The sequence below is a fragment of the Aphelocoma coerulescens genome, chromosome 18 (assembly GCF_041296385.1).
Source record: "Aphelocoma coerulescens isolate FSJ_1873_10779 chromosome 18, UR_Acoe_1.0, whole genome shotgun sequence".
Lineage (NCBI taxonomy): Eukaryota > Metazoa > Chordata > Aves > Passeriformes > Corvidae > Aphelocoma > Aphelocoma coerulescens.
In genome coordinates, this window is record NC_091031.1 from 11,617,759 (window position 1) to 11,641,023 (window position 23,265).

Genomic DNA, 23,265 nt, shown 5'->3' on the forward strand with positions numbered 1-23,265 from the left:
AGGGCAGAGCACTGGGGGGAGGGAGGGAGACAGAGCCACAGATTATTTCAAATTTGCTTGCCTTGGCTGTTTTTTAACAGGCAGAAATAGCCGTGCTCTTTTTAGCAAGCAGAGCGCTTTATGTTCCCTTTGCTTTAGTTAAACAGCTTTGTCAGGTGTTGTTACCCTGGATTTTGTGTCCTTCTAATTGAACTGAATTGGGTGAACTGCAAGGGTTTTTCCATCTTGAGCACTGTAGTGCTTCTGTCGTGTTCACAAACCTGGTGCCAGTTGTGAGACTGGGAGATAAAAGAGCATGTTTAATGCCCCAGAGCAGGGAGGAAGGCTGGGTAGTGTGTAAAACTTCATTCCAGGTGTGTGTCAGTTTGTCCAATCAAGCCCGGTTGCCAGCCTCGATAAATACATGGAAATTTAATGGAGGTGCAGGGCTGGAATGCAGCAGAATCCCAGCTCCTCTCTGGTGCTGCCCTTGATACCCAGCTGGTCGTGGCACAGCAGGGCTGGCTCTGCTCTGGTGTTCAGCATCACTGGCATGGTTAAGGGACATGTTGAGATTTATAAAAAGTGATTTTTAGCCACTTTTAGCAAAAAAAAAGTGGTTTTTTTTTTCTATTTTTCATTCTTGAGCTGGAGTCCCGTGGCCCTGTCCCAGTGTCCGGGGAGAGGAGGAGCTGCAGAGCTCTGTGCGGGGATTTTCCGGCCGTGCTGCTCCATCCCACGGCCAGGAGATGTCCCCAGCTCCCCAGAATTCCTCCCGGAGCTCCGGCCCGAGCTCGGGGCTGTGCTTGGACACCCTTCAGTGTCAGCAGGGCCCTGACCCCTCCTGGCCCCGCTGTCCTTGTGCAGAGTGACCTCCTGCCCCGGGGCTTTGGCCACAGAGGGATGTCCAGCAGATGTGGGCACTGGGCAGCATCAGAGCGTCTCCTGGAGAACAGCTCGATTGAAAACTCGATTAAAAACACCAAAACAACTGCAACATGCAAATTTAGGTCTTGGTGTAATTAAAAAACATCGAGAATTTAAGAGATTCTAGAGTCCTCTCAGTTCTTCTGTTTGGGGAAGTGCTTTGGGAAAGGGCGGGGAAAAGGTAAAATAGGAAAGAAATACAGAGTTTAGAAAAAGCAAAGCAGAAAGCAAAAGCTCCAACTTGGGAACATCTGTGGGGGAACCGACCTTACCATGACTCCCCCTGAACCTGAGCTGCAGTTCTGGGTTCAGGGGACTCTCAGTCTGTCATGAGGTTTGTCTTGTAGGAAAAACCAGTGAAGAGCTGAAAGGCAGAAACCAGAAATCTGGTATTGAGGAAATATTTAAGTGGGGTTTCATTTTACTGATTGGATTTATGTGCCCTGGACATGGAAAACTTGTTTTCTGTGGTCACCAGGGAAGTGTCTGTAACGTGAACAATCTCAAGTCATAACTCTTTGAAAAGAAAACCCATTATTTAATTACTCTTTCATTTGAAAGTGTGTGTTCCTGGCTTCTCGTTCAGGTTGATGCCAGAGTAGGAAATGCAGGGGGGGAGCTGTGTCCACCTACAGCTTTTGAAATTCAGGAATGTTCCTGGTTAGGTTTGGTCAGGATTGCAGGGAATTAAAAGTCTCATCTGATTTGCATCTCTGTTAACAAGTGGATCCTTTCACTGTTTGAGGCTGTAGCAGTGTTTTTATAAGTTTGTGTTCTGATCATGTAGCAAATACAGGCATAATGTGCATTCCCAGGAATGTTGTGTGTTCTGCACACAAACATTTTATATGGATATGTTACACAGTCTGTGGGATGTATTTCACTCTGTAGCCTAATTGTTCCCTGTGAAATGAGTTCTCTCCTTCATTACCACGGCCAGCCCGTGAGATGGATTTGTTACCGGGGGTTGTTCTTGGCTGGTTTCTCCTGGGGTTGCACAGAGCCCCATGGAGTGCTCAGCCCTGGGTGCTGCTGTCTGCCAGGGGCTTGGTGTTGGACATCACTCACTGAAGCTGTTTTCAGATCCAGCCTCATGGCAGGAGGGGTCAAACGAGGCGTCACCAACCCCTGGCTCTTGGAGGAATCGGAGGAGACCAGAGGACTCGGCTTTGATGAGCTCAGGCAGCAGCAGAGAAGGATCATTGAAGGTACAAGAGTCTTTCTGGTTGTTTTGAGCATTGCTGGGACCTGAGAGGAGCCTTTATTTGAACCTCAGTACACCAACCTGTGCTGAAGTTTTTTTATTTACAGATGTCAAACACAACAGCTCCAGGCAGCTGGAGCTTTCTGCTTTCTGTTTTTGCAGGAGCAGCATTGTGCTTGCAATGCTCTGAACTGGATGCAACTTCTTAAATTAAATTTTGGAAGTCCTGATTTTGCCCATATTCATGGTTTTGGTGTGCTGTGTGGTCCCATAACTGCACTGGGTGCAGGGGTGGTGCTGGGTGCATTAAATGAATTGGAACGAGGTAAGAATTAACTCATCCAAAAAGGGTCTTTAGATTTTGGCCCTCAGCACCCATAAGGAATCTCTGACTTTGGAAGTGTTGAGAAACCTCAGTCTGAGGACTTCAGGTGGTTAATGAGGTCATTTCCAGGCAATTAAAGTATTGGAAGTGGTGGAATGAAATCAGTCTCCAGATAAGACCTGCTTCACTCTGCGTGAGTGTCCAGCAACTTGTGTACAGCTCAGGAGAGCAGCCTGAGCTCTGTCTGGATGGTCCAGGAGGAACCTCAACTGCGTTTTTAATTACATTATAGGTAATTAAACTGAGGTGAAAGAGGTGCTGGAGGGCCATTGAGGAGAAGGGGGTCCTGGCCACTCTGTTTGGGCAGCATCACTGCTGTGCCCTGGGCGCTGACCCTCCTGCAGCTCCTCTCTTGCCACTCCCTGGCAGCTTTGGGCAGGGAGAGCTGCACATTTTGGCTGAGGGGCTCCCTGGTGCCTGCAGGGCACGGGGGATGTGGTTCTTCACACAGGAGCTCTGCAGAGTGTGGGAGCACATCACACTTCCACTGCCCCTGTCCCCTCTCCCTCAGCTCTCCCCCAAGCTCTGCATCCTCTTGCAGCTTTAAAAGTCTCTCTGAATTCTTTGGTGTTTGCATCACCTGTTTTCTTTTATTCATGTTAAAAGTTGCTTGGAAAATTTAAAAAGGCTAATCAGGAGCTTGCTGTGTATGCCAGAAAATCCCCTGCATTTATGATTGAGTAACAGCTGAATGTTAAATTCTTGGATTTTGTTTTTTTTTGGATCCTCAGCAAAATGTCCCAGCCAGAGCAGAGAAATTATTTACCCATCATTCACATTATTTCAAGAGTACTGTTGCCATAAGGATTAATTTTCATGTTGTGTTCATGTGGTTTTCTTAATACATTTTAGCCCTTTAAGCACAGAGTAGATTTTTGTTCTTCACTTCTACCTATTTTATGTAGCCTGGCATAACAGCAACTTTTCGAAGTAATTTAATATATTTTCCTGGTGCAGAACAAGATGCTGGACTCGATGCTCTTTCTTCAATCATATCCCGGCAAAAACAAATGGGGCAGGAAATTGGGAATGAGCTGGATGAGCAGAATGGTAAGGACAAGATTTTGCCTCACTTTTATGTAAGACTGGGATTAATTTTTTTCTCTCCTCGCACAACTGCTCTTCCTGCCCACAGAGCAAGCAGCTGACACGAAAGGTTTATGTTCAAGCAACCACTGCAGATTGTGCCCATTCATCTCCTGATTTTGCTGTGCCTCTCTCTGTTCCCTGGGGGCTGGGTACAATGTGTAACCTTTGGGGTGCTTCCCCAAGCCTGACTTTTGAACAAAGAGATTGGTGATTGCTGGTCCAAAGCACAAAATTAATTTTGTACTCGATCTTCTACGTTTTTCTGTTTCATGACAGTTTTTATGTGGTGCAGGGCTTCACTTGAGCATTCTCATTCTGTGTCTTTCCTGATGAACTGAGTGGAAAAGTCTTGAGCCAGCGATTAAAGGGGAAGCACTGCACTGTTTGCTCCAAATGATTGGGTTTGGGAGGGTTCATGGCAGTGAATGTAGATCAAATTAAGTGCAGCACTGAAGCAGGAGTACCTATTTCCTTTCAGAGGAGCCAGTGTCCGAGTGGTGGGATTGCTCTCCGGGTAAATCCTCTTTGTTGCCCGCTGAGCTGTGCACATGACATGAGCCGGCCCTGGGAGAGCAGATCCTCCAGTGCTCCTGACTTTTCCATTCCTTCCAACTGCTGACAGTTCAGTGAGGGCCCTGCCAGCTTCTCCCTCTCACAAAGGCTGCACCCCTGTGCTTTGTCCTTGGCTTGTGCTTCCCTGCTGAGGAGGGCAGCGTCCTCTTCCTTGCTAATAAATGCTAACCCTGAAATCTGCTTCTTCCTGGGATGGTATTTTCCCTTTGTATCTCCCTGTGAGTCTGCTCAGAGTCAGGAGTTTCCAAATTCACAATCACTGCTGTGAGGTGCTGCCTGGGAGCTCTGTTCTGAAGCAGAGGGAAGCGAGAGGATGGATTTCTCCTGTTTGCCATGGCTAAATCCAGGAGGGATCAGAAATGCCTAGAATATGTCTTTGTTTATTAATCTTAAGGTTGTTAAGGAACGGTTTGTGCAGCTGGGAGAGACTGCTCAGTGCTCTTGTCATGTTCTGATCCTCTGCCTCATGTGAGGAAAGACATTTTCAATTAGGGGTCTCATCTCATAGGTTTCTTTATTAATCATTGCTTAAAAAGTCACATTAATTGCTTTTTTTTTGCTCTAAACAGGAAACAGGTGGGAAGCATGAGCATGTTTATGGATTCTCTGTGAAACTTTGGTTTCTCCTCAGGAAAATACACAATCTGTGTCCCATTTCTCTGTTGGGGGTTGGGGATGGTTTCCCCAAATCCTTACGTTCTTGGGACCCTGAAGGTTCTGTGTTTTGTGCCATTGCATTTCTGCCAGCCTTTCTCTAGCAATGAGGCCTCAAAACATCTGTGAGATGGAATGTGTTTAACCCTCCTTTTCACAAATAATGCAAATAATTCTGGAGGTGTTTGTCTTACAGACAGTTACAAAACCCTTGAGCAAAATTCCTGTGTTTTCATGGGAGCTCTTCTTTGAGCTACAGGCAGCTCTTTCTCAAAAGAGGGAAACTTTCCCAAGTGCTTGGAGTAGGAAGTGGTGAGGACTGTCTGTGCTGATCCTGAGGTCCTGAGGAAACTGCTCAGAGCCTGAGCTCTGCTCCTCGTGTCCCACAGCCACGAGCAGCAAACCTGCCAGCCGTGTAGGAAGTGTCATCAGGAGATGTTTAAGCTGTCCAGAGAGTTGGGAAATAGCCTGACTTTACAGATGTGGGGGCAGATCACTCAGCACTTGGCTTCATCCCTGCCAGGCAAGTGGAACTCCCATGTTTCCGCTGACTTTATGCAATCCCTTTTTTTGGGATTTTTTGGCGGATATGGGGGGATAAGGTCAGACATTTTGTTGCCACTGGCACCCTGGAAAAGCTGAACTCCTGAGCAATATTTTCCAGGGGCTGTTTTCCTGTGCACATCTTACTTCATGCCCTGTGCTTAACCATGAGCAGACTTTGCTCAGGCGCTCTGCCAAGCTCCTGTCACTGCTGCACGCTCAGGTTGATGAGGATAACTGCCCTGCAATTTCCCCTTCCCTGGAATCCCTTTCCTTCCTAGTGCTGAGTGATAATGGCATCGTCTGTATTGTGGGGAGGCAGGGGAAGTTCATCTTCATTAAGTGCTGCTTCAACGTTTCTTTTTCCTCGAGTCAGACTTTCCACCAAACCTCCCCTTTCTGTGGGAAGCTTGACTTCCACTTCCCTGACCTGCTGGGGATGTTCCCACCTTCTGCAGCTCAGGAGGTGCCTGTAGCTTGTCCCGGTGTTAAAATAAAATGTGGCTTCGTTCAGAAGCAGCTGATAATGTGCATTAACGAATCAGGCTTTGGGGAGTTGGGTACTGATTTTCCAGACTTGTTCCTCGGCTCTGCTTTCTCCATTCCGAGGCAGCTCCGGCTCTCTGGAGATGTTTGCACTTCCCAGCTCTCCGAGGTGGCCAGAGGCATTTTCCCCTGAGTGCCAGTTGGTGTAGCTGTGCATTTGCAGATGCGCCAGGACCGAGGGATTAATTATGCAAAGTTTACTCCTGCCCGGAGCTGGTACATGTGAATCCTTTGTGTTTGTTAAATGACTGCAAAATGATTAAACTTTGCCTTCGGGAGGGAGGAGCAGTGCTGGAGCTTTGTCCCAGGGCATCCCCGGGCTTTGGTGGGAGCTGTGCCCAGGGAAGGGTCGGTCCCTGTCCGTGGACAGGCGGTGACACGAGGTGACACCAGCCTGGCCCACCCATCTCTTCAAGAATCTTCTGGAGCCAGCAGGGACTTGCTCAGGTGGGATCCCTCCAGCCTGCCTGGCACAGAATATCCTGGAAAAGCCCGTTCCCCCCGGGGCTGCAGCTCGGATGGAGGTGGCTGCTGTGTGGCTGAGTCCCATCCTTGGCTTTCATTGTGCAGCATCCAAGTTTTAATGGGTGTCTCACGTGGTTCTCCACTCAGGTTTTCACTATAGCCCTGTCCTGCAGATTTTATGGCTCTGCTTAAAGCTGATGTGCCTTTGCAAACCTCCTGAGCAGGGCATTTCGCACTGATGAGCAAAATAGAAGCAGGGTACCAGGAGGCATTGTTTTTTTCCAGCCTCAGGAGTCTGCTAGCAGTGGGGATTAGCAAAAGAATTTTCCCATCATTAGCTCCAAATTTGGCCCCAGAAAACTTTCTGTAATCCTTTCATCTGTTCCATAAAAAAAAAAAAAAGAAAGAAAATAGTGTAAATGGCCTCTGGCCCTGGTGATGAGGCAATCTAATCTAGTGCAATAATTGTGGAAGAATGCTTTCAGAAATTTTGAATGCTGTTTGTTTTACCCTTATAGAGAAGTTGTTTTCTCATTGGGACATGCTTGCATGAGAATGGAGTACTCTGGGATGGATGGTAAATATTGGGAGCTTGCAAAACTTGCCCTGCTTGGCATTTTCACCCTGTCAGTGTCCGTTTGCTTTGCTCCGTTGAGGATGGGTTCTTTTGCTTCTGGCTCCTCTAAAGTTCATAGCAGAGTGCAAATAAGTTCATAAATAGATAAGCTACAAAATCAGACACTGTTTGTGTCCTTTTCCTGGTTAGGAGAATGCTGTACCCAGTCAGGATGCTCTTAACCAGAATGGATCATTTTAAGTAAACTGTCTCTCATAATAATCCTTTAATTACATGGTTACGTAACATTTTCAATTTCTTGTCAAAATCAAGTTTCCAAAACCGACCAGAACTTGTAGCATTATGTTTTTGTTTACAGTAGCTTTGCAAGTCAAGGTTGCAGTGTCACCTCTGGTCACAGTGGGTGGCACAAAATCCTCCAGGCTGATTCAGCTCAGCCTGGTGTGAGATTTTTGTTACCCTGCTGCTCTGCCATCAAAATGCTTGAGACTGCAGCCCTGTTCTGGCTGCTGCTCTGCACACACCTGGAGAATTGTTCTGGTGTCATCAATGAAGGGAGTGAAAATATTCCTGGTGGCGCAGAGACTTACTGGAAACAGCACCAGGAATGTGATGCCCCCCTCCCAGGGCAGTGCCCAGCCCCAAGCTCCTGGTGCAGTCAGGATATGGACAGTAAAGGGCTCCTCCTAAAGATTATTTACATGGCTATTGCACAGTCCAAAAGTCGTTTCACATTTCTGTTTATTAGGAGCATTTTTGCTGTAATACAAACTAATTAGCACTGTGTATGGGCTGTGCTGGAGTTATGAGCCTCGGACCAATGGGGCTGTGGGTGCATTGCATCATTGTTAGGATTAGTTTGTAAATCAGAAATGATTGAAGATTAAATTTTTAGAGATGTTCATCATCCTGTCTAAACAATATCTGTTTTCTTCCTATGGAGTTACAGCCCTGCCTGCTGTGACCCCCTTGGAGATGGCTCCAGTCCTGCTTGGAGGGCTCTGGAGGTGTTCAGCATTCCCTGGGAAAGGCTGAGCACCAGCAGGTTCAGGTTTGCTAGAAACCTCCATAGAGAAGCATATGTTTCTAATATTCAGATTTAAAATAACCATTCCTAGCCTGAGTGACCTCAGACCATGCAGACAGATTTTAATTTTGCTTCCTGAGCTTATTGTATGGAATAGAAACAACTTCAGTGTTACTGAGGCACTGCTCTGTCTTCATTGCACACTGTTTAAGTGGATTTAACCCTTCCTGGGGGAAAAATTGACTTTGCTTTTTGTCTTGAGTGGTCTGAATAGTGCAATACTTAGGCTGGATATGAGCACTGAGAAGCTGGGAAATGGCAAACCTGAGGTTACACAGCACTTCTTGCGTGTATTTCTGGTCCTAAACCACTTGCACGCTGTTTTCTGCAGGTCTTGCCTCATTTTGTGCATAGGACTGCATCTCTTCTGGGGTTGAACTGTGTGTATGTAGTGACAAAAACCATTTGTAAGGTCCCTGCCTCATTCCTTCCAGGTGTGGGAAAACGTTTAGAGAGTGAGGCGAGGGTTGTAAGAGGAGTTTGTGGCAGCAGCAGCAGATAAATGTTACCTTAGAGCATAAAACTGCCTGTGCTGCTGCCCAGGAGCTCGGTGTGAGGGTGGTTAAGCCATCCCAGCTGAGCTTTTCCAGGAGTGATTCCCTCTGCATGCCTGCCTTGGCATCCCAGGCTCTGGTTTGCCGAGGTCTGGAGCGCTGGCACTTGGCAGGAGCTGGTGCAGGCTGAGCTCTGGATGTGATAAATCAGGGAATGGCTGGGCTTGGAAGGGACCTCTGGGGATCATCTGGTCCATCCCCCAGGAGGGATTGGGGAATGCAGAATCATTTCATTGTGAAAGACCTTTAACATCGCTGGGTCCAACTGTAAACCTGACACTGCCAAGTCCACCACGAAACCACGTCCCTGAAATCCATCAAAATATATTAAATATTGCTTGGAAAGGTAGATAAGGTTTGGTTTGCATGTGGTTTTAAAAAAAGAGAGAGGTTCAAACTCTCTTTTACGGAACATCCAAAATAAACCTTAACTATAGTTTTCCTATTTTCCATCTGAGTTGCAATAATAGCGTTTCATCTCCCAAGGAAGCTGTCAAAATCAAAATACACTCAGACCTGCTGGCAGGAGGGCCATCGTGGGAAGCTCTGTGAGGGAGCTTTAACTCTTCAGAGCAGAGCTGGAGTTGTGTGCAATCCATGAGGAATGCAGCCTTGTGCTGGGTGATGAGGATAAAACAAATTATTTGGTATCTGTCAAGGAAGTAACCCTGCCTGTGCTGCCTGCTGGGTGATGGAAACCAAGGCTACACTGAATTTGCATTGCTTTGAGAAAGGTGTCTACACAAAATAGTATTTATAGTGTTTCCTAACCTTTTAAGCACAAGACTTTGCTGCTTCTGTGTTTATTTATCTGTGAAATTTCCTGGTATTCTTAAAAGGAACATGGAAAAGCAGGGAAGCCACTGCAGAATGGATCTGTCTCCAAGCCTGGGTCAGCAGCCAGATGGGAACCTGCAAAGGGAGCTCTGGAGCTCAGGCTCAGGGTAATTTCAGCAGTGTTGGATGATTGGAGCAGCATGAGGGAGGTGTGAGGTGTCCTGCCCGTGGCCTCACGGAGGGCTGCTGACAGCACGGGGAAGAACAAGGAGCAATCACCCCTGTGCTGCCTGTCAGCCTCTGCTGGGATGGGTTTCCACCCCTGTGCTGCCTGTCAGCCTCTGCTGGGATGGGTTTCCACCCCTGTGCTGCCTGTCAGCCTCTGCTGGCATGGGTTTCCACCCCTGTGCTGCCTGTCAGCCTCTGCTGGCATGGGTTTCCAGCAGTCAGACTGGGACAGCAGAACAAACTCCTTGTAAGCACAGGGGAGACAACAGCTCTGTCCTTGTAAAGAGTCAAATGAATTGGGATTTTTTTCTGGAAGAGCCTTATGAAAAGAATTAGGTGTCATTTGAACTTCAGGGCAGCTTTGGTGCTGTTGCATGAGACGTCCTTGTAAGTCTGTGGCAGCATGGGCACAAATGATTTCCCTTCCCTGGGTGTGTCAGGGATTGGATAAATGTTCTTAGGGACTGGCTGTTCATGGTTGGAATTAAACACGGCTTGAGCTGGGGTGCCTGGCTCTGTCTGGAGCTAAGGTCAGGAGGAGCAGGAAATCCTTCTACCAGGAGTGACACAGCCTGTGTCAGGAGGTTGGGAAGTCCTTGTTGTGGGACACCTTTAAGGAGCATGTATCGTTCCAGGTGGCTTCAGCTGAGTTAGAGCAGGAGATGGAGCAGATGAGTTCTTATTTTCTGTTGTGACCTTCCCTAGCTCGCTCTTCCCTCTCTCTTCTACAGCTTGGCTTCCTTCTGACTTCTCATTCTGCTGCTTTTATTGATTTGATCTTTAATTTCCCCTTCTGAGTGTGTCTAATCCTCACCTTTGGAACCACCCATCCATATTCCAGCATTCTTGCTCAACCAGTTCCCCTCCTGGGTCCTTTTCCATCCCCCTCTCTCTTCTGTGTGTGTCACTGAAAACATTGGGGTACTGCAGCTCCCGAGGCCGCTGCAGAGTCTTAGCGTGGAAGAGGCAGCGTTGTTCTGACATGGCTCGGATATTTTGGCTGAAACTCTAATTTTATTTTATTTTATTTTTGAAAATTCATCTGGCAGCAGGTTCCAAGCTGGGACTCTCGAGCCTGAGTTGTTACGGCTTTTCCTCGTTGTGAGCGACTGAAGATGGGGCTTCTCCTGGGAAGCAGCAAATGGCCTCAACAGGGGCCTGTGCTCCCCAGCCCTGGTGTGGATTTTGCTGCTCTCCGTGGCCGTGGAGATGCTGCTGCTCCTCCCGGTGGTGCTTGCAGCGCTCCCAGCCCCGTGTGAAGCACCTGGCGGGGGATGAAAGCGCCGCTGCTGCCCAGGGCTGCGAGCACACACAATGAGCCTGGCTGGCCCCTTGGCACGGGCAGCCTTTTTCCTTGAATAGTTCAAGCAGTAAAATAACTGTTCAACATTTGTCTTCTCAATTATGTGGATTTTTCCACAGTTAGTCAATCCCTACCTCACCCACCCCACGCTGGGGAGGGGGAAGCCGTCTCCCTGCATCTGTCTGTGCGGGGACCAGAGCTGCTGGAGAAATGAGTTTCCAACTTCTTTAGGCCTTTCAGGATTTTTTGATAAGAGTTACGATCCTAAACATCTTCTTTGTTAAGCCTTGTCTTTAGTTTCCTAACGGGGAGCTCTGGTAGAAGCCTCAACCTTTAGCACATGAGAGTTTCCCATCTGCTTCTTCAGACGTTTGATTTAAACTGTTTAAAAAGAAAACAAATCCTAACTGTAATTGTAGATATTTCAAAACGCTGATGATTTTTTTCCATGTTAATTTAGCTTTTCCTCCGTTCAAGAAAATCTCAAGACCAGGGAGAGGTGATTTATTTTCCCAGCCTGCTTTCCTGCTTTCTTAGGATGTCTGTCATGTGTCATAAAGGAGCAGGAAGGGACAAACCCAGCCTGTTCTCCTTTACAGCCCCTTTTTGGTAGATCCCTACCTGTCTGGGAGCAACTGGAATTCTATATCCTCACCTTACAGTCGCTGCTTGTGGAAAAGAAAGGCAGGGGATAAATGGCCCTGTGCAGAACAGACTTTGCTAGAGGATCTTGGAAAATGTTATGTGAGTTTCTGCATAGTTTTATTTATTTTACCCTCGTAGATACACCAAGGTGTTCTACCTTACTCATTCTCCTCTGGTTTTTGGCTGAATCAGGGAAAGTTTTAAGGTTTGAGACAGGATCCCAAATGCTTCCTCTCTGCCCTGATCTGGTGTTCACTGAGCAGGACACGGCTGCTTCAGCGTTTTCACATGGTGACATTTCCCTGTCTCTGGGCAGTGTTTTATTCTCGAATCCTTAAGCACCACTTAGGCTAAAAATAATGTTTTATTTTTAAATATTTGCTATTTGTGGCAGTGAAATACAGCTTGAGGGTTTCTACTTCAGTGTATACATTAAAGACTCTGACTTCAGTGCTTCCTCTGTGCCTCCCCCTTCTCGGAGGGTTTTTTCAGGTTTTATGGGGGGAAGGAGGAGGTGGCTGCTCAGTCCCACATCCCTGGAGAAGCTGCTTGCCCAGACATTACTGGAGAGGAGGTGATGTCCAGGCTTTAAAGAGAGTCATGCTTGGTGGGAACCAGATGCTCCTGCGTCATGGTGATTTCGGTCAGGGCTGGTGGGCACTTAATGGCCTTTTAATAGATTTCCCAGAAAACCTGTAGGGCTGGAAGCTGCACGGTTACAACGCAGGGGAGAATAAGAAAACCACGTTTCTGGGCACGTTGTGCTCGTGAGGTATTGCTGGAATCTGAGGAGTGCTTTGAACTGGGCTTACTCAGCCCGAGCCGGCAGCTCAGGGCTCTCCAGCACATTCTCCTGGTTTTCCCATTACCTCCAAGTGCGTGTCCAGCTCATCTCTCCTCCCATCTCTTCTCCCATCTCTCCTGTTCTCCTGGACACTGAGCACAATATATTGCTGCTCTGACTCTTATGGCCAGTCCTCTGGAGATGATGGCTTACCGTGCCCAAAATGCCTGGTGTGGAATTGTTCCCCATCAGGCTGGTGTCCAGCACAACTCACAGTTCCAGTTTGTTGCTCCCAAGAAGTTGGACTTGTGGTGAGGCAGCAGAACCAATTCCTAGGTACAGCACTGGGGTGGATTTGTCACGTAATTTTTAAGTGTTCAGTTTAAAGAAGGTTCAAGTGCCAGGTTGTGCCCACAGTGTTTGTGGGAGCTGATTTTTTGGTGGGGGGCGGATTTTGGCCTGTGCTGTGTCAGACCTTTTTGTTTAATGCCAGGGTCATGGCAGCTTGATGAGGCAGAGGGAAAGCTGGGAGCAGTTGCTTCCTCAAAGCTGTGTTTCAGTCAGAAATGTAATTAATGTGACATAAACATGGCATTCTTTTAAAGTGGTCAAGGTGATATCTTGGAGCATCACTTAAAAACTGATCAAATCATTTTGCTGTAACTATTATTATAAATTAAAGTAACTTCCTTGCAAGCTTGAGTGTAACCTTTTTGTTTGAATTGCTGATGTATTAAATGTGTTTCATCCCTCTGCATCCCAAACCAGCTGAGCTGATGTGGGTATTACCCTGTTGATGCCATGCATTGTGAAAAATATTCTGCCTTGCTGCCTGACTCCTGTCCTTTCCTATGATCCCAGTGAGCTCTGGGAACAAGTGGGATGTGCTTGTTGTTCCCAGTGAGCTGCTGCTTCCAGACATCAATAACTGGAATAATCCTCCAGCACAACAGTAGTGCAAGTCTTGGATGTGGAAGCAGACAAAATTCCACTTTGCTTTCTCCCACCAGTTTTACAAGAAACGCTTCAGCATGAAGGGAATAAATCACACAAGGTCCCATAACGTGAAGTGTCTGGCACCAGAGTGCAGGGGCACAATCAAATCTGGCTTTTGGCTGCGTGGATCACATCGTGCTGAAACAGCTCCAGGGGTGTTTGATCTCAGCATTTTGTTGGAAATTCTCTTACAGGACCAAGTTTGCTGAAAAATGCTGGTTTGGGGCCAGTCTTTAGTCTGAAACATCTGGGCCTGACAGCTTTTTCCAGGCTCGGGGTAGGAATTCAAGCGATACCTTTGTGATAAAAAGTGATGGATTTGGCTCTGAGATAGCAAGGCCACAGTTCCCAGTTTGGAGCAGGATCCCCTGGGCTGGGCTGGGGACCAGGGACCCCAGGGTGCTCAGCTGAACCTGCTCCTCCAGGTGTGAGCACAAATGCTGAAGGGAACATTGGCTTCCAGTCCTGCCAGGATTTCAGAAGGTTGGGTTTGGTCTGGTTTGGGCAAATCATACTGAAAAATAAGGTAATATTTGGTATAAACTGCCCAAGTGTGTGTTCTGTATAACCCTGAGCTTTGTGTTCATAGTGCTGGGTTGGAACAGGAGAGCAGCACCACGAGACAGCCCCGTCCCGGTGACAAAGCCCCAGGTCTGTGTCAGCACTGGGGTTGTGGTGCCCTGCAGCAGCACTGGGAAGAGGGGTCAGGATCCAGCTCCTCCTCCTTTGTGGGGCAAAGAAGAACTTTTGGGGGTGGAGGGAAGATTTCTGGTTCTCACTGGTTGGTTGCCATGGGCTTTGCTGTGTTTGTCACTTTGTGTGAGGGAATCAGAGTGGGAAACGGTGATTTGGCAGGAAACTTAGAAATTATTTATTTCACTGTGTTGAAACCGTTTTAAATTACTTTTGTGTTGCAGAGGTGTGTTATCTCTGCTGTGGCATCGACAGGTAGGGGTGGAGGGGACTGATGTGGGAGGGGCCTTGGCTTGAGGAAAAATCCATCAGGACTTGGCTGAGCTCAGGAATCTCCTGGGGGATGCTCCAGCAGAGACCTGTCCATTTGTCTGCTTCATTTTCTCCAGATGGCATTTCCCTGAGCAAGCTGTGCTTGGGCCTGCAGGGGTGAGCAGGACCGTTCCTTGTTCCTGGCTCTGGAGGCTGGGACAGTGTGGAGCAGGGAGAGGGAGAGCAGGAGGTGCCTGCTGGCTCTGGGGCGTTCAGTGGGACAGGGAGGGATCATTCCAGGCAGGGACAGTGCCCCAGGCAGGCTGGGGACTCGGAGGGCATCTCCTAATTTTGGTGTTCCTTGCCTCTCAGACTCCTGCATCCCCACGGGATCTGATGTTAAGAACCCTGTCACCTGCCCTTATTTTGGAATATGAACGTTTCCCACATCCCTGTGTTACCCAGTTGCTGTGCAACAGGGTGTGGGTATCACATTGCTGCAGTTGGGTTCTCAGCCAGTGTTTGCAGATAACGTGGGGTCTTGCCAAGGAAAATTAGCAGTGTGAATTGAACTCTGAAGTGGCCTTCCGAAACGTGATATTTGAAATGAATAGAAAATCAGATAAGCTGGGAGGAAAGCTTCCTTCTGCTCGGGCTTAGGACATGGGCTGCTTTATATGTACTCATTGTAAAAAGGTATTTTCACTTGGAAATTATTATTAGGACCAAGCTGTGTCAGAGCACCAGCCTGGGGAAGATTCCAGCATGGCACACATTCGTGTGCTAATTATCACAGTTCTGAGTTTTGGGGCTGGATTATGATTTTCTGGTGCATCTGGGTGGCAGCTGGGGTCAGTGCTGGGTTTTCCAGCTGTTCCATGTCACTGATCACAGGTCACTGTGGTGGTGCTCAGACTTGAACTGGAGCCTGTTGAGCTGCATGTGGTTCTTTCCTCTGGTTTAGCTGCTGTGACTTCCCTTCGTACGGAAAACCCCCATTGGATGCTTTGTTACAAGAGGAGCTGCAATAGTTCTGCTCCTGGCTAATGTGGGTGGTGTGTTTTCAATGAAAGGAAAATGACTTTCGTAGCTGGAGACCCCAGGACTTTTGTGAGGGAAGGGCTGAGGGTTTGAGTGTAAAATCAGTGTATTCCTCCCTTGTGTTCCAGGCCAGCCTTCGCCCTCAGTGGTTGGGGTGTGCTGCTAAACCTCCCTGAGCACTCGGAGCAGGTTGTGTGTCTGGGCATGTGCTGGGGAAAGGACAGCAGGGCTTGAACCCAGTTCTGCCCTGACCCGTGTCAGTGTGCAGGGCAGAACACCTGTGAGCTGTCCCCCACGTGCAGGGAGATGTTGGAGAGGTTTCTGTTTCACTTGCTGGCATGAGGGAACGCTCTGAAATGGGAATTACCCCCACACCTGCCCTGTGCTTCCTACCCAGCTCTGTGTCCAGCTGGAATTCCCGTTGGAAGGGAATGGCAGGAGGTTTTATTGAGTGAGGGGAGGCTGCATCCCTCAGAAGCAAAACAAAGCAAAAATACAGCAATCACATCTGATTTAAAAGAAATCTTAGAGCTTTGTTGTAAGCATAAGGCAGATTTCTCACTCTGCTTTCTGCTGGGTATTCACAGGGCAAGTGTGATGGCAAAGTACCCTGAACAGCTGTGTCTCTATGTGGTTTTATTCTGAAGGTAAAAATTGTTCCTCAATCCCTGCTGAAAGAGGGAACTTTCAGATTTCTGTGAATAATGGAGGAAAAACCCATTGATACAGGGGCTGGGGAACCTTTTAAACAGAGCACGTGCCAGGCTTGCTCTGCTTCAGGCATCGACTGGTGCAGGATACCAAGCCAAATTAATGTATTTTCTGGTATGTGTGGAGTTTTCCCTGGTTGATATTTATTAAAGATGGTCATATTTGGTTTTTTATCATAATCTGTATGTATTTGATATGCAGCTGAGTTGAAGGAGGAGGAACATTCCTGGCTGCAAGTGCAGATGTGGCCCTGACCCTGTCAGACACCTCCAGGGATCACCTGTCTGGGAAGGCAAATCCAGTCCCATGCACAAAATGCCCAGGAACTTTTTCCTGCTGTCCAAGTCCTGGTGGACGCTTGGTACCATCACCCTCAATTAGATCTCAATCAATGTTTGCTGGAAGGTGCTCAGCTCCTCTGCAGGACTTGGGGACTCCTGGTCTGTGAGAGCTCATCAAGAGACCTTGTTGGAGTGAGGGCAGAGGGAAGCGGAGTGGGACCTCGGCATTTCTGTGGCCTGGCTTCTCCTCCAGCTCCTTAACATCACCCACACTGTGACGTGGTGACAGCTGAACAGTTTATCCCCTGAAGTTAGCAGGAAGATTAAGGAAAACTCTCATTTCAGAGTTGCCAGGAGCCTTTATAAGGGATGTATTTTAAACAAGCCTCCCAGTAGTGTTTGAAGAAATTGGAAGGGGAAAACCAGTTTTAACAGGGATTAAATAGAGCAGCTGGGCATTAAAGGCAGCAGATCTTGTCTGCCTAAATCATCCAAATGTACAGACATTGCCAAACACAAACACAGCCAAACCCCCATCCTTCAGTTTGGGATAAAAACATGTCATAAACTGACTGGCACTGCTGGCTTCAGCGAGAGGTTTGGTTTTTGAAAGGGGGGAAGCTCTCCAAAAGCTCTCACTAACAGTTATTGTGTGAAAATCAACCACAGACACTGCACAGTTCTGGTCCTGCCCAGCTGTCCTTGGTAACTTGGGCTGTCCGTGGCTGCTCCGCTGAAGCTCCCATCACATCCTCTGGTGTTTCTGGATCAAAGGGATGGTGAGAAACACTGAATTCTCCAAATTTAGCTTTGTTCAGGAGATCTTGGGTAAAATGTGTCATTGCTGGCAGCAGCTCTTTCTGCCCGAAGCTGCAAACTGATGAGCTGCTGACACAGCCAAAGCTGTCCCCAGTGCTGCAGCGGCCGCTGGGTTTGTGTTCCCTCCTGCAGAGGATGCTCTTCCTCTTGTTCCCACTAATAAAAAAGGGTTTTAGCACCAGCTGAGGGAGTTGGGAGTCGAGCTGGTGGAGGCTGCTGTGAGCGTGTGGTGCCTCCCGTGTGGTGCCCAGGGGCTCAGAGGGGTCCCTGCACTTGGTGCTCCCTGGTGCTATTCCCATGCACTCTGCTCTCCTGGTCTGCTTTGGGGGTTGGAAGACTCCCTCCTTGTGGAAAAAAAGGAGGAGGAGTGGGGGAAGAGAAATGCAGCAATTTAATGGGCTTCGGTGTTCCTGCGTGTCCTTCCTCACATCCTAAACATGAAAAATATCAGTGAGTTTCCCTTTGGCCCTGGGGGAAGAGAAAGGAGTCTCCAGCTGGAATTCATGAAGGTCTGCTGGAGGAAGGAGCGGTGTCATGGGCTTGGGGTGATCTCTCTGGAGCACAAGTGCTGTGCTGAGAGTGAACAGCCGGTTCATGCACACTTAAACTGTCCTGAACCACGACCCTCCCCAGCATTTCTTCATCCCCTCCACGTGGGAGAGAAGCACAGGAAAAACAAAACGTTGGAAAAGGAGAGTTAGAAATCCAAAGGTACATTTTGTCCTTTGTGAAAAGAAGGCACTGCTTTTCTGCTTGCTTTGAGTATTGCCTGAAATAATGGCTGTGTTTTATTTTCAAGGTGCTTTTCAAGCATGGGGTCAGCAGTAAGGCTGGATGATGCCGCAGTCCTGTGCCTGGCAGTGATGCTGTTTCAGAGGAATGTGTTTTTCCCCTCTTAGACTTCTTCAGACAATTGCCCAACTGTTTGAAAAAAGGTAGTGCTGCCTGAGGGGAGGAGGAGGAGGTGGAAGTGTTCCTGCCCAACCGCAGCGCTGCAGCCAGGGAAGCCTCGGCAGGTGGAGCACATCCAGCTCCTCCTGATGGAGTCTCTCCCCTCTGGCCTTGTCCTGGGAGAGGGTACCAGGTTCCTGGGGCTGTTTCTCCATCCCAGCAGGGAGATGCACTGGTGCCCCTCGGGTGTGTTTTGCACGGTGCTGAGCCCAGGTTTTGGTGCTGCTGTAACATCCGTGTCTGTCCCTGCTGCTGTGACTCGGCTCCTCCAAAAGGGTGGCTCTGCTCATTTGGTTCTCCTGCTCCTGCAAACAGCCCTGAGTGTTTGCATTTCTCCTTAAGTTCTGACAGTCGCTGCTGGACTCTTCTCCAGTGTGAGAATGCAGTGAAGGAAATAAGGGAAGGACTAAAGTTCTGCATCCACGTCTCTCTTGAGCTGCTCTCGGCTCAAGGTGCTTCTGCTGATGGGGAGGAAGAGACATTGACCATGCAATTCACAGTTATTCCTGCCCCTCTTGGGCAGGAACACCGAGCTCCTGGGGGTTGTGCCTGAGTTTCTTTGGAGAAGCTGTCCTGAAGCTGTTCCTGTGCTGAGTGTGGTCCCTTTGTGCTGAGGTTCCCAAGGATGGTGTTGGACCCGTTTGGCTCCTCATTGTGCTTGCTGCCCTATTTCTCTTGCATTTCGCTGATTTATTTTAGTTGTCTCCCCACTTGTGCTACTTGTCTCAGTGAGAGGGATGTTGGTATTTTAATTTTCCCTGGAAATTAGTTCCTTTCATGGCACTCGTGTAGTCGATGGCATTAATAAAACACGTGTGCATCCTCTCCATTTCTCTTGGAGAACAAGAGAAAAAAGCCTTCTGTGGGTTTCTGCATTCAGTAACCAAAACCCTTCTTAGCAAATAGCTCTGGCTCTTGGGTTTGCTGTTTTCAGCTGTTGAATTCCTTGCAGGAATAACACAGGCAGGGCTCTGCCCGTGTGGGCTCCAGGAGCCTGCCGTGGTCACGGCACTGAGCGTGGCACCAGCGCCGAGCAGCCCCTGGTGCCTGCAGGCCAGGCAGCTCCTCCCTCCTGCCGGGGTGCTGAGCCCTGGATGGGCTGGAAGAGGTGAATTCCTTGCCGAGTGCTCTCGGTGTGCACAGGAAGGGGAGGCTGCCCTGGAAGCGGGGCCGGCGGATCCCGGCGCGCTGCATTCCTCCAGCTACTCCCCGTGGGCGCTGGTGGGATGATGGATATCTCAGCATCTTTGTTCTTTGTTTTCCTTCTAACACTGGCAGAGTTTAAATCACAGCAAGAGAGGGCTTGACACTCCTCCAGTTACACAAACAAGTGGTGCTGGGCTCAGCAGAGATGAACAGCGTGTGGCGGGAGAGCCGAGGCAGAGCCCGGCTGCCATTCCTCGGGAAGGGTCTCTGGGACTCACGGCTGTGACAGGGGCGTTGGGCTGGGAGGGGCTGCAGGAGTGGGGATGTGACTGCAGGGCCTGGGATGCTTTCCAGCAACAGCCTCACGAGGAGCTTATCACTGTGTGGCGTTTGGGATGGATCCTGAGAAAATATACTGTGTGTTGTCAGACACTTCACTAAAAGAAAATAGAAGCTGTTGGCTTACCTTTGTGCTTCTGCTGGTTCCTTCTCTTAAAATAATAGTTCTCAGGGCAATATTAATTTGTTCCAGCTTCCATGCAGCAATCCCCCGTCCCCCGAACCTCAACAAGAATAAATATGACTGCGTAGGTGCAGCTTCACCAGAGGAGGAGATCTCAAGTTGCACATTAATGTCAGCTTCTCAGCAGTAGCATGTGAATTTAGAGGAATCCAAGCTGTGGTATCAAAGGTGCTCTCTCCTGTACACCCAGGAGCAGCTCTGTTGTGGCTGCCTTTGAGTAGTTGTGGTCTGGTGGTCGCATTCCTGGCTTGCCCAAGGACTCACTGTGTGGTTCTGGGCAGGGTTCTCTACCTTGCCCTCTGTTTCCAGGCCCCCCAAAAAGGTATTTCCCCTGTGGTGGTGCTGGTGAACCTGAGCTGCTCTTCTCTGAAAGCTGATTTGCTGAAAGCCGTAGCATCTTTGATGGGCCACGAGATTCCTCTTGCCAGATCCTTCATATTTTCTTCAGCGTGGTTCAGGTCCTGGTGTGATGAGGGTGGAGTTGCTGTAAAGTTGTGAGGATGAAGCCCTGAGTTTGCTTTTGATCCTTTGAGCTGCAGCAATGGACTGACCACGTCCTGAGCTCGTCCCAGCCCTGACCTGATCTTTGTGGGTTTGATGGGGAGAGAAGCTGAGGTGGAGCAGGTGACAGCTGTGCCTGAGGCTGAGACAAGTCACTGCAGCTGGACACAGCTTTGTGAAAAATACTCTGAACTTTCTGGTTCTTGTTTCAGGAGAATAAATTGGAGGGGAAGAAGGTGTGGAGAAGAAGTGAGGGCTGTGGAAGTCAGTGGGAAAGCACAGAGAGGGCTCTGGTGTCTGGGCTGTGCAGTCTGGCCAGCTGGGGATGGATTGGAGATAATGGTTTGCTTTCTGTTCGTGTTTTGGCAGTAAAATATTGGGGAGGGAAAAAACTACTGAAGCTAAGAAGGATATTGGTTCAAGAAAAAATGGGAATGAATTGACCATAAATAGTACAGATGAGAAAATTTCTTTTTTAACTGAGAGATGAGAAATTCCAAAGGAGCTTCCAGAAAAAATGGGCAAAAATTATCAGTTTTTGAGGTGGAGTTCAGTTTAGTAAAAAGTTTGTGGCTTGATATGGAGGGAACTGGCCTGGATCTGCAGATATTTCTGGGGTTTCTATCTGTGAATATGTGCTGCTATTTCAGAGTAATAAAACCAGCTAAACTGTGTTTGAAACTGACTATTTAATGTATAACACACCAACAATGAAAAACCAGCTGTATTTTGAATCCAGAGAGTGGCAAACCCAAGTATCAATTATTTTCATTCTTTCATTCTATCGAAAGGTCTGATTATCAAGAAAATTACCAAAAAATCTCTGTGTATTCTGAGAAGGCCACTGGGTTGTGTAAGGCACAAAGATGCATCCAGGGAAGGAACCTGCAGCCCAAAAAAAATCTGCCCAGTCTGGTCAGCAGCACTGGGGGAGGGAGGGAGATTACCATTAATAATTTCTGACCTTCATGGGCGTACATTATGCTGCTAATTTTTTCCTGCTGCTGAATTCATGTCAATGTTGAAAGTATAAACAATCCCCTGAATAAAATTGTGTTTGGTTTGCCTTGTCCCACGGATTAACAAATCTGATTACTGCATTTAAATTTAATGCCCCAAAAATTCCCTAAATGAGTGATTCAGTGTGAGGCCATGAGCAGATGTAATTATCTATGAAAACTAATGAATCATGTCGTTAGGAGAGTTCTCCTTGCAGCTGCCTCCAATTAATCCGTCCGTCAATGCTGGGAGTAACGACGTCGTAATCCCAGGGTAAGGTACTGCCACATCTCTGCTCTCCCCCGGCCTCTGAGGCAGGAGGAATCTTCCCTCACTTCGGGGTTGTATTTTTGGAAAGTGCAAAGCACTGAGAGCGTGTGTTGCCAGTACTCGTGTGGTGGAGCGGTGTTTGATTTGACTGCATCCCTTTCATCTTTCCCTAAACAGCCAAGCGTTTACAGAAGTGACTTTTGGGGAGGGTTCAAAGCCTTTCCCTGCTGATTCTGTCTGTCAGTGTTCTGAGCTGGGATCAGGGTGTTCACGTGGGAGGCTTCTGCTGAGCAGCCCCTTTTTCTGTGCAAGGCAAGTCGTAGTTTGCTCAGGGGACTCCGGTACTACAGGAGTGGATCAAGGAGCTTTTCCCCTCTCCAGATAAGTGGCAGAGGATGTTGAGTCTTTGACAAACAGCTCAAATGTCCTGGAAACAGCTGAGTGAAAGGAGTTAAGTACTAAAGGAGGCCTCCAAAAGCCTGGGGAGGAGGGATTTCCTCTTGCCCAAGTTCCAGTGTTTTGGTGCCCACGTGGCCCTGTGGAGCTGGTCCTTGCCTCTCCACCAGGTCAATGTGCTCAGTAATTATTTTCACCTTCATTATTTTGTCTGTCAATAACCAAAGCTTTCCCAGGCTGGGGGTAACGTAACCAGGGGGTTCCATGCCAGATGTAGGTGTGGAGCAGTGGTCAATCAGCCTCAGTTTTCTGGGCTGCTGCAGTTGGGTTGTGCACAACAAACCGAGGGATGCCCAACGCTGCTGGCAGTGCTGGAAGCGTGTTTGAGTTTAACGTGTGGGTGGTGGGCACCTGAGAACTGCTGAAAATGGTGAGAAAATAAGCTCCATGGGTGGTTGCAGTACAAGGATTTTGGAGGGAAGAAGGAGCGAATCCCTCGCGTGGAAGGAGGGATGTGGCCCAGCTTTTGAGTGTTAGTGGGGACAAAGACCATGGCTGCAAGAAGTCTTTTCCCACATCGCGTTCCCAGTCTCCATGGATATGGAGAGCTGGATAAAGGGGTGTGGGGTGAGGACCTGTGCAGGAGGAGAGGGGGGTGTGTGCCTGAGTCCCCTCCCTGCAGAGAGGGAAGGGCAGGCTCAGCGCGGGAGCTGCTCGTGCCTGACCAGAGCCCAGGCAGGAGTTTTGTTGTTGCAGGGAGCCCGACTCATTTGCAGTGGTTACCCCTGCTAGAGCAGCCCTGGCTGGTTCCTTGTACAAATGGAGCTCCTGCTGGGAGCGGAGTCGTTCCACCTCGGGCTCACAATAACATTGGCTCTGTCCCGCCTTGTGGATGTATTGATGGGGTCTCCTGCGAGCACAGCCTTGCTTAGAACCAGGATTAAGAGGGAAACCGAGCAGATTGCAGGGTATTAACAACTTGTTCTCATTCCTGGGGCGGCGGGAAGGGACGCAGAAGTCGGGCTGCTGCGATTCCTGGTGAGGAATGTTTGCTTTGTGGTGCTGCTGGACAGGCACGGTCCCAGCACAGCGCTGGCGTTTGAGGCATGAGGCATCTGTCAGGCTGTGGGCTTTGGGACACCTGTAATTGCAATTAGCAGCAAGCAAACAAAAAGTCACGGGGCTGGAGGAAGGGGGGGAGAGTTGGAGGGGACGTGATGGAGTGGGGAGGTGGATGTGAGCGGCGTGGCCTCTCCTCAGCACGGGGAGCGTTGTTAAAACACCCGAGTTCGTTTTCAGTCTGTCCTGGTGATCAAAGCCAGACAAAATGGGATTTTCCTGTGCACTTAGGGGGACTTCCTATAAA

The 23,265-nt window shown here is 48.7% G+C and overlaps 1 protein-coding gene across 5 annotated transcripts in view; it reads left to right on the forward strand.

The window, feature by feature from the left end:
• STX8 (syntaxin 8) overlaps positions 1–23,265 on the forward strand; it is an 89,737-nt gene that overhangs the window by 11,490 nt on the left and 54,982 nt on the right. For 3 of the 5 annotated variants that reach the window (XM_069032215.1, XM_069032218.1, XM_069032214.1), the window contains exons 5-6: positions 1,990–2,114; positions 3,453–3,545. The exons of 1 other annotated variant lie outside the window; for it this stretch is intronic. In XM_069032215.1, coding sequence (XP_068888316.1) covers positions 1,990–2,114; positions 3,453–3,545 — 218 coding nt within the window. Of the gene's footprint in view, positions 1–1,989; positions 2,115–3,452; positions 3,546–10,637; positions 13,002–23,265 lie in introns of those variants that run through there. One more of the 5 variants, XM_069032217.1, reaches the window with a different exon arrangement.